Source organism: Pezoporus wallicus, unplaced genomic scaffold, assembly GCF_028554395.1.
Source record: "Pezoporus wallicus isolate ANWC-B61680 ecotype Strahan unplaced genomic scaffold, APGP_CSIRO_Pwel_v1 contig_8717, whole genome shotgun sequence".
In the NCBI taxonomy this organism is placed as follows: domain Eukaryota; kingdom Metazoa; phylum Chordata; class Aves; order Psittaciformes; family Psittacidae; genus Pezoporus; species Pezoporus wallicus.
The window spans coordinates 270,838-280,116 of NW_026640825.1; the positions used below are offsets into that span (position 1 = coordinate 270,838).

The following is a 9,279-nucleotide window of genomic DNA, read 5'->3' on the forward strand; positions in this document are numbered from 1 at the left end:
AAGTGCAAAGTGGATAAGCAGCAGGGCTGGGTTTGAAACACATCGCAACAGTGCAGGGGAGATGTCTGCCTCGAGCACCAGGGCCACGCAGCATCTGAGAGCAGGAGCTGGAAGGGAAATGATATCTCCAGATATTAAGGGTTTCTTTCAGGCTATTAGAAAGCAACTGGTTGTCCTCCAAAGCCAGCAAGGGCTTTGATAGCAAGAGCACATGAGTATCTACTGCAAAGGGCTTCAGTTTACGCGTTCTGCACTCCCTGTCCTCCCTCGTCCGCATCCCCCAGCAGCTTCATCTTTGCGAGCTTGCACCATTCGAGTCGATTGGCAAGGCAAAAGCTCAGCTTCCAAATAATCTGCTTTAAAGGGACAGATCTAAGCGGGATCTGGTTTAATTCCCTATTTCCCTGCTGCAGGAGGGGGTTGGACCAAGGTGATTCTGAATTCTCTGTCAGAACAGGCACCACAGGGACTTTTCTGGTGCTCCACAGGGAAGAAACCTCTACTTCTGTTTTATCCCAGGGTATTCTACGTGTTCCAGCAGAGCTTTGCTGAGCGACACGAGTGAGAAAAAGCAGTTGCTGTGTTCCTTCTCTTGGAAACCTCATTTATTTTTACACTTTCTCCCATGGATTTAGTGACAGCTCAAGTTTTAAGTATGATTAGGTGCAAAAAAACCCAGTCTTTGCTCTTCTACCAGTGCAAATGATTGTCTCACTAAGAAACCACTTGTAAAGGTCTCATCCTCTTCTTGTCCCCATGTCCTGATGTGGGGTTCAGGCTGATTTCAGTGGCAAACAGGGAGTTTGCTGCTTTGGAAGCTGATGGGAGCGTCGAGCTCTTGGAGCCGTTGCTATTCTAAACAGCTCATATGGGAATGTTCAAACAGCAGCAACACCCGGATATGCAAAGCTCATCTGTCACTGCGCTATTGTCCGCGTTCCCGAGGGGCTGGTTTGGCTTCTCAAGGCACCGGCAGCAGCAGTTGGCATCTCAGCATCCAGGGGCAGAGGGATGGGGTTGGTTGGGGTGAGCTGGGGCCATCGGCTCTTCAGGCTCCTGTCCCTCATAGCGGAAAGGGGTTTAGTTCACCCCAAAAGCCACCTGAGTTACTGGGTGCTGCCTGACAGCATGTGGGAGTATTGGGGGGGTCTAAGTCCCTTCTGGGACCATGAACCGTGATGCTATCAATGGCAGAGATGCCATCCCTTTCTCCCCCCACCCCGAAAAGCCTGCAGTGTTTTACAGCTGCAGTTCTACCTCATAACAGTGCTATCAAATGAGCTGAATTAAAAGTTTGAGGGGGGATTTTGGGGCTCTGTTTGGGTTCTTTTCTGTTAGCAACAAGAGAGGCTTGTGCGGCACCTAGATGCTGATCATTGCTGTGCGCAGGGTCTCGATTAACACTAGAAAAAGCAAGGCAGGATTAAGACCCCCACCCACAGAGGACGAAAGGCTGCTTTCTGCTCGCAAGCAGCTGCTACCAGCCAGGGCTCCAGGCGCTCAGGTAGTAGAGGCAGGGCAGGGGGTGCCATCCGCCCCGCAGCGCCAGCAGGGATGCTCCATGGAGCTCGGTGGCTTTCGGCGTGCCCAGCCTGGGGATGCCGGAGGCCACCTCTTTCCGCTTGGTTTTGTACCTCCTGTTCTGGAACCAGATCTTCACCTGGGTCTCGGTGAGCTGCAGGGCCCGGGCCAGGCGGGCTCGCTCGGGGGCAGACAGGTACCGCTGGTGCCTGAATTCCTTCTCCAGTTCGAGGACTTGGCTGTGGGAAAAGGCTGCCCGCGAGCGCTTCGCCTGCCTGGGGGGACACGGGGCCATGGGCTGCAGTGGGGGGGCACAGGCTGACGGGTAGGGCTCCGCTGGGCTGTCTGTGGGAGGAAAGAGATGGGAATGAGCCGCTTGGAAAGAGCCCCAGTCACTTGATGTTCCCCTTGCAGAGGGCGAAATAGCGATGGGTGTCCCTGGAGAGAGGCTTCGGACAAGGGGAATGGCTTTAACCTGCCCGAGGGGAGACTGAGATGAGCTCTTAGGCAGAACTTCCCTGTGAGGGTGCTGAGGCGCTGGCACAGGGTGCCCAGAGGAGCTGTGGCTGCCCCATCCCTGCCATTCAATAGGAATATACATTCAAGGGACTCAAATGGGCTAAAGGGCTGGTTTGCAGTGGTGGAGGGGGTCTGCCTGGGTGCTATCATTATGTACAGCGTGGCATCAACAGCTCTGGAGGATTTCATTGCAGAATTCATACTATGAAGGCACTTGTTTGAAATCTCCCCTTGCGCCTATGGGAAAATCCTGACTCCCCAAAGAGAACAAGTTTCTGTCCTCAGGTTACAAAGGAGAGCCCAGAAATGGGAAATCAGTGCAGTTTAGGGCAGGCTGCAGCGAGGAAGCACTGGAAATAAATCCCTCCCTGTTTGCTTTCATGGTTCCAAGGCAATGGCGAGAAATTTTGGGACAGAAATTAAACCTTCAGGCCTGGGTTTACACACATCACTGCAGCCCCAAAGCAGCATCTCAGTGTTTGCCTTGCTTCTCACAGCACCTGAGGCACAAAGGTGCTGCTCTCCCTGGGAAGCATCCCATAGGAGTGTTAAACCTCAAGTCTATTCATGCAGTGAGGTCCTTTCTGTGTAACCCCACCTTGGGACGGGAATGGGCCAGCTGGGGTTTTTCCCTTTAGTTCTTTCTTGGTCTATTTCCTGAAGACGAGAGTGCAGTGCTCAGGATGGGAACACGGGATGCTCGACTCCCGGCTGGCGTAAATCACAGCTGCCCCACAGATCCCTGTGGCTGCCCTGACTGACACCAGCAGCTTTCTGGGAGATCTGGTGCAGCTCCCGATGGATTTCATTAGCCCCAGCCTGGTGGCTGCTTCCGAGCTTGCTTTCATGTAGAAACCCCTTCTCCCAGCACTGAAACTTAAAGCCAGCCTTCCCCTGGCAAGGGTTGGTGCAGCAAGCGAGAGCCAGTCACTACAGAGCTCAAAGCTGAGCTGGTGCAGCTCAGCCCAAGGGCTGCTTGGGCAAGGCAAGGCCAAGTCCCCTCCTGCAGCCCCAGCTGTGCTCATGCTGCTGCAGCACAAGGGGCAACAGGCACAGAGGTTTGCTCCCGAGTATGGTTTTCAGTGGGAGGCTTCGGCAGGGAAACGTTATTCCTGCAAGGAATTTGGGAGTTACATGCTAGAAGGGGATGCTGTGGCAAGGGGAGCAGGTTACTGTTAGTAAACCAGGTATGGGGGTACAGGCTGTGAAACCAGGGCTTCAAACGGCACAAATTCAACACAGGGACATTCAAAGGACCAGAGGCACCGGTGAGCTCAGCTGTGGGGGCATCAAGGATGGGCACAAGCTGCCTTTGCTGGGCATGTTCCACACAGAAGGGAACTTTATTTCCTGAGAAATCACAGAAATACATTAATTGGGTTTCATTTGAAGTGGCATTTTAGGCAGATTCAGTCCTTTGAGCTATTTGAAGCGCCCCATGAGAGGTTTGCTATTACACTGCCGCTATTCCTCCTCCTTTCCCACCCCTAGAGCGCAGATACTCATGGTATTTAAAGCACAACTCCTTTGGCTCCAGCAGCCGGGTCTGGATCCTGTCCCTTGCAGAGGGTTCTCCTTGACCCAACCATAACCATTGCGGATCCCTTCCCCAGCCAGGAGCTTCCACTTCCTTACCTTGGGCTGCCTCTTGGGGTGTCCCTCGGGCTTGGGATGCTCCTGTGGGATAAGGGCTCCCGGCGGGGTGCCCTGGGGCAGAGCTGCCCTTGCTCCCCTCCACTGCCGCTGCCCCTGGCTCCCGGTCCTGGCTGCCGAATCCTCTGCTCTTGCCCCTCTCCGGCTGCGCTCCCTGTTCCTCCCCATCCCAGAGGATGTCTTGGATGAGGAAGGACGTCCGGGGCCTGGAGGCGATGGGCACCGTGTGCGGGGCTGCTGCCGGGGTGCAGCTCATCCCTGCCGGGGCGCTGCTGCTGCTGCTGCCGCCTGCTCTCTGCCTCCAGCCCGGCGCTCCTGCTCCTGCTCCTGCTCCTGCTCCTGCTCCTGCTCCTGCTCCTGCTCCTGCTCCTGCTCCTGCTCCTGCTCCTGCTCCTGCTCCTGCTCCTGCTCCTCTCCCTGCCCAGCGCCTCCCGGCCTTCCCAGCCTCCCGGCTCCGCATTTGTAGGGCAGGCAGCCAAACCTCCGGGGCCTGATTGGAGATCCCTGGCAGGAGTCTACGCCCTTCCCTGGTGTCTTGGCTCCCACCGGCTCCCCGGCTGCTTGCTTCTCCCCCTTGCTCAGGACACCCTTCCCCATGGATCCATGGGGTCACAGCCAAACCTCAGCCTCCTCCTTTGCCCCCCTGAGCTTTTATGGTGGATGATGCTTAAGTGAGTTCATCCTTTTGGGGGTCAAAATGCTTCCAAGGTGGGGTTTGGGTGAGAGGAGGGGGGGAGCAGCGTTGCTGCCTTGGAGGGATGCTCACCTGCAATGGATGCAGAGGAGGCTGCAAAGATGCTGAGAGAGATGGGCTTGTTCAGCTGGCAGTGTTCAAGGCCAGGTTGGATGGGCCTTGGAGCAAGCTGCTCTAGTGGAAGGTGTCCCTGCCCGTGGCAGGGATTGGAGCTGGATGAGATCCCTTCAACCCAAACCAGGCTGGGATTCTCTGCTGCAGGCCAGGCTTGGACCACAAGGTGATTACCTTTCTGGTTTAATTACTGGTATTGATTAATTTGGGGGTTGTGTGGTTGGTTTTGCTTTGGATCAGGTTTTGCTGCAAAGCGACTGAAAGCATTTCACCGTTCGGGGGTTTTATTTGCAAATAATGATAGTAAAGACCAAAATAACCACCAAAGATATCAGGAAGTATCGATCAAAACCGCATCTCAGAAGATCAGAGGAGCTCCAAGCGTTCAATAGTGTCCATAGAACAGTGATGTGCACAGACCCTGTATTCCAGCTGTCCTTAGGAAGCAATCCAGTGCTCATGTCCTGTGCTGGCAGCCTGGAGGAGCAGATCCCCTGGCAGCGGGAAGGACCAGACTCCAAAGCACTGAATAAATAAACACCTTGAGTCCCTGGGTCCCCCCTCTCCTGCCCTGCCTTTGCAGACACGGGATGGATGTCCTGGGGTCATCCCCCCATCCGGGGGGTCAGACACCTCTGGATCCGGCTCCCATCCCGAGGCAGGCTGGGCTCCGGAGTGCAGTGGGTTTTCCTCGGTGCTTCTCATTCAGCCCTCACCTACCAAGCCCTGATTCCCGCTTGCCCCGTGGCTTGCAAGCACAGGGGCTGGTGCTGAGCTGCGCTGGCCATGCCCAAGCTCCCGTTCACAGTGTGGCTGCTGGGGGTGGCACTGGGGGGCACCGCAGCGTAGCCCCCCCCGTAGCTACCACCATAGGGGCTGCTGCTATAGGCGCTGTAGTAGGAGCTGTAGGAGTAAGGGCCGGTGCTGTACGGGGCCGGGTAAGGCTGGGACCCCCCAAGGCAGGGTTTGCCATCCCTGACCAGCACCACGGGCACTGCCACCCTGCGGGCAGGCAGCGGGTGGGCAGCCAGCTCCAGGGACTTATCCTGCCTTTGCCTTTTGCACTTGTACCTGCGGTTCTGGAACCAGATCTTCACCTGGGTGGAGGTGAGCTTGAGCGCGTGGGCCAGATGCTCCCTCTCGGGAGCGGAGAGGTATTTGTGGTGCTTGAATTGGCGCTCCAGCTCCGAGACCTGCGCCTGCGAGAACAGAACCCGGGGCTTCCTCCGCTGCCGCTGCTTGGGGTGCTGGCTGGGGTCACCTCTCTGCTCCCCTGCCTCCAGAGGGGCGGCGAGCAAGCGTTGTCCTGCAGCAAGGAAAACCCAAGGTGAGAGCCGAGCCTGGATCTGCGCCCAGAGAGTGTTTCCGAAGGAGGGATTGAGCCGGGAGTGGGGCCCGTGGGAATCAGATGAAGTAGGGCTGCGAGTTGACAAGTTTCATATCAGCTTTCCTGTGGTATTTAATGGGAATTCACAACAATTCTCCCCCTTTTGGGGATGGAGTTAGGCTGTTACATGGATTTTGGATAATGCCGCCTTTCGGTCCTTCCTAACCATGCTTGCTGTGGCAGCCCCAGCCTGGAGGAGCACAGGGAAAGGGGGTTACTCGCAGGTTTGAGTACTCCAAAAGGCAAATCCCCTTCCCACCATCCTGCTTCGGAGCAGTGGGAGTCAGATCTCCGGCAGGATTTACCTGCAGCACCAAAGGAAAGGAGAATCCCGAATGGAAGCAAACCCCGAAAAAGGAAAAGGGCTGGGAACCCGAAAAATGAAAAGGGCTGGGAATGAAGGAGGGGAAAATACCAGACCTGAGCAAAGATGTTAAGGAGTTATTTGGGTCTGTTTTAACCTGCTGGGGTTTGTGTTGCAGGTGAGGCAACCACGGACGGGTCCTGCACATCCTGCTTGGGATGCGCTCGGTCCCCGGCAGCCACAGTAGGGGCCAGGGGCTGTGGGGGGGGACGGGACACTGCAGGAAACCGGGGTGCTGGAGGGTATGGACCCGGTCCGATCCCCTGCCGGCGGCCGCCCCGGAGCTGCATCCCCTCATTGTCCCTTGGGGCGTTGGTTCCCGTCCCCAGCGGGGACAGTTCTGGAGCGTGGATACGGGGGGGCTGTGACTTCGGAAACGGTGGCGATTTGGGGTTTTCGGCAGAACCCCCCCCCCCCATCCATCTTTCCCCCCGCCGGCGGCCGTTTCGTTTCCCCGAGGGCGCACGGGGCGGGATGCGCGGGATGCTTGCCGGGCTGCCGGAAAACGCCCCAAACAACCCCCAAAACCCCTAAACCCTGGGGGAAAATGGGGGAAAAGAGGAAAAAAAGTGAGCAAAGAGAAAAAGAGAGGGGGAAAGGAGGAAACTCCCCACGGCCCGTGGCGAGGAGCCCCGGCTCCAGCGGGACCGTGCCTGCAGGGTGCGAAGATGCAACGGCCGGCTGCGCTGCCCTCGCTTTTCCACCCCGGGGAAACGAAAGCGGCTCCATAGGGCAGCCCCCGGCCCTACCGGTCACTTACGCGGCGGCTCTTCCTCCCCGCCGGGGCTGCGGGGGGCGAGGGCCGCCCCGGCCGTGTCCGTGCGCTCCAGGTTGAGGATGTCCTTCACCGAGAAGGGGGTGGGCAGCATCCCCGCGCCCGGCGGGGGCCCGGCGGGGCCGTCCGTCTGCGCTCCGGGCTCCGCTGCCCGGCTCTGACCCTCCTGTAGCCGCCGGGCCAAGCGCCACCCCTGGCCCCTCCGTCGGGGGGGTGTCCCCATGCGCTGCCCCCCCTGCAGCTCCCGCAGACGGAGCCAGACCCTCTCGATGCTCCCGAAGCAAGGGGGCAGCGAGAAGCGGGGGGGATTTGGGCTAAACAGCAATAAAGCAAATCAGGTCGATTTTAGCTCCATTAAGGTCACATTAGCGAGCGGCTTCGGGAGATAAGGGCTGATAAGGGGAGAAGACCACCAAGATCCTGCAGGCCAGGGAGAGGGGGGGATGCTGTGGGAGCCACCACTTCATCTCTCCCAGCGCTGCCTTGGGCAGTAGCAGAGCCCCAGCAGGGCATGGAGTGGGGTTAGGGCCCCCCAAATGGGTTTGGGGAGCAGGGTGGACCCCTCCAGCTGTGGGGTGATGCTGGGTCTTATCGGAGCCCAGTGAGCGGCTACGTCAATTAAAATTCCTGGTGCTGGTGTTTGCTGATAGCCCTGACAGGGCCGAGCTGGCTTTTTGTCTGGGTTCAGTTGGTATCTCCTGCAGCACCGAAACAGCCAAACTGGGCTGTGAGCGGAGGCTGAATAAATAAACCAGGCGAGGAAGAGAGGGGCTGGGACAGGAGGGGGAATGAATACAGTGGCTTGGGGAGAGAAGTGCTCACAGGTCGGTCCTCATTGCTGGGTAATGCACAAGCGCCTTCCCAGCCCCTCTCTGTGGTTTTAGCTCTGCTCCTGCCCATGGAACATCCCTGCACACGGTGCCTGTATCTCCAGTGGAAATTAGGAATTAGGACGGATGCATCATAGGAGTTCCCGTTCCCCGGGAGCAATGTGTGTGGGTGCGGCACAGCCCCCCTTTAGCGTCTGCTAAATCCCTTTGGCAGGGATAAAGCCCAGACCCTGCTCAAGTGGTTTCCTTCAGGCTTCCCCCCTGGAGAGCCCTTGCTCTGCTCTGGGATGGCTTCAAGTTGTGCTGCTCCTTGCTGCAGGCCTGATCCTGCCCTCTTTACCCTTGGTAGGTAAAGGATGCTGAAAGGATACCTGGAGTATCCTTAGTTTTGCCTTTTGGGGGGCCCTTCCTTCCCAGACCCCCCATTTCTAATCCCATACAGGAACAACACTGCTGCAGCTCACTTCAACCAGCCCAAGCCCCTTGGGCAGGAGCCTCCATGGTGGCTCTGTGCTCCCCGCAGCCCTTTGCCATGGTCCCTATGGACCAGGTTAGATCCTGCAGACCCATTCTCCAAGTCCAAGCCTGCGCCCTGTTCCCAAAGCCCCTTCCCAGTCCCCAGCTGGATTCATGGCCAGGTTTAAAGGACTTGTTTGAGCCTCAAACCACCAAAAGGCGAGAGCAAACAGACAGTAACATTACACCTTGGCTTGTTGATGGCGGGAGGCAGCCGGCGCCAAGGTAAAATGCTTGGCTGGGATCGAGACGGGCAGGAAGGGATTGGGGTAAGTAGCTTTATCCGCCCCTAATGACTCCGAGTGGCTGAGATTAATGGAGAGGCTGGAGTTTGGCTTTCAGGACCTGCGGAGAGATGAGCGCTGGGTGGGTTGAGTCAGGGGAGAGTGAAGGGAAACGGAGCTTAAGTCGGCAGTGGGGCAGGATTAGTGCCCCCCATCTCTGCGTCCCCATGGGTCGCATCCAGCCCTCCCTTCCTTGGGTGAGGTTTGTCACTCATGGCTGCAGGGGCTCCCCTGCCCAAACCTGCTGCCAAGCTCACCCGGCCCCATCCCTGCTCCCTGCCCCATGCCAGGGAGCTTCCCCACTGCCTTCCCAATGCCGCAGATATCGGCATCCAAAGGGCCTCAGGCGCTTCCCTTGGTGCCAGGGATGGAGCAGAGCTCTCAGCCACAGCATTTTGGCAGCGAGAGGCCCCTGGGGGATTTCTGGGAAGAAGCCTGAGAGGATCCATCATAAATCATCGGCTTCTTTTGTATTGGGCCGTTGATGTTATTACCGCTCCCCAGGGACATTACTCCTCTCTTTAACTGGGTTAGGTGAAACCAGGAGAAAGCTGCCTCCAGCCACCGCCGGGTGTTTAAACGGGAGGATTTCTATGGCAGCAGCACAACTGCAGCTCCCAAA

The 9,279-nt window shown here is 57.7% G+C and overlaps 2 protein-coding genes across 2 annotated transcripts; both read right to left on the reverse strand.

The window, feature by feature from the left end:
• Positions 1-1,450: 1,450 nt before the first annotated feature.
• Positions 1,451-3,949, reverse strand: NKX3-1 (NK3 homeobox 1). The gene is made up of 2 exons (XM_057420827.1): positions 3,676-3,949; positions 1,451-1,866 (listed from the first exon to the last, which is right to left on the reverse strand). Exons 1-2 carry the CDS (start codon positions 3,947-3,949, stop codon positions 1,478-1,480), a joined length of 663 nt encoding a protein of 220 aa, XP_057276810.1. The 3' UTR covers positions 1,451-1,477.
• A 1,268-nt stretch (positions 3,950-5,217) lies between these two features.
• Positions 5,218-7,222, reverse strand: NKX2-6 (NK2 homeobox 6). Its single transcript, XM_057420828.1, has 2 exons — positions 7,013-7,222; positions 5,218-5,807 (listed from the first exon to the last, which is right to left on the reverse strand). The coding sequence occupies exons 1-2, from the start codon at positions 7,119-7,121 to the stop codon at positions 5,218-5,220; spliced, it is 699 nt and encodes a 232-aa protein (XP_057276811.1). The 5' UTR covers positions 7,122-7,222.
• Between the last annotated feature and the right edge of the window lie 2,057 nt (positions 7,223-9,279).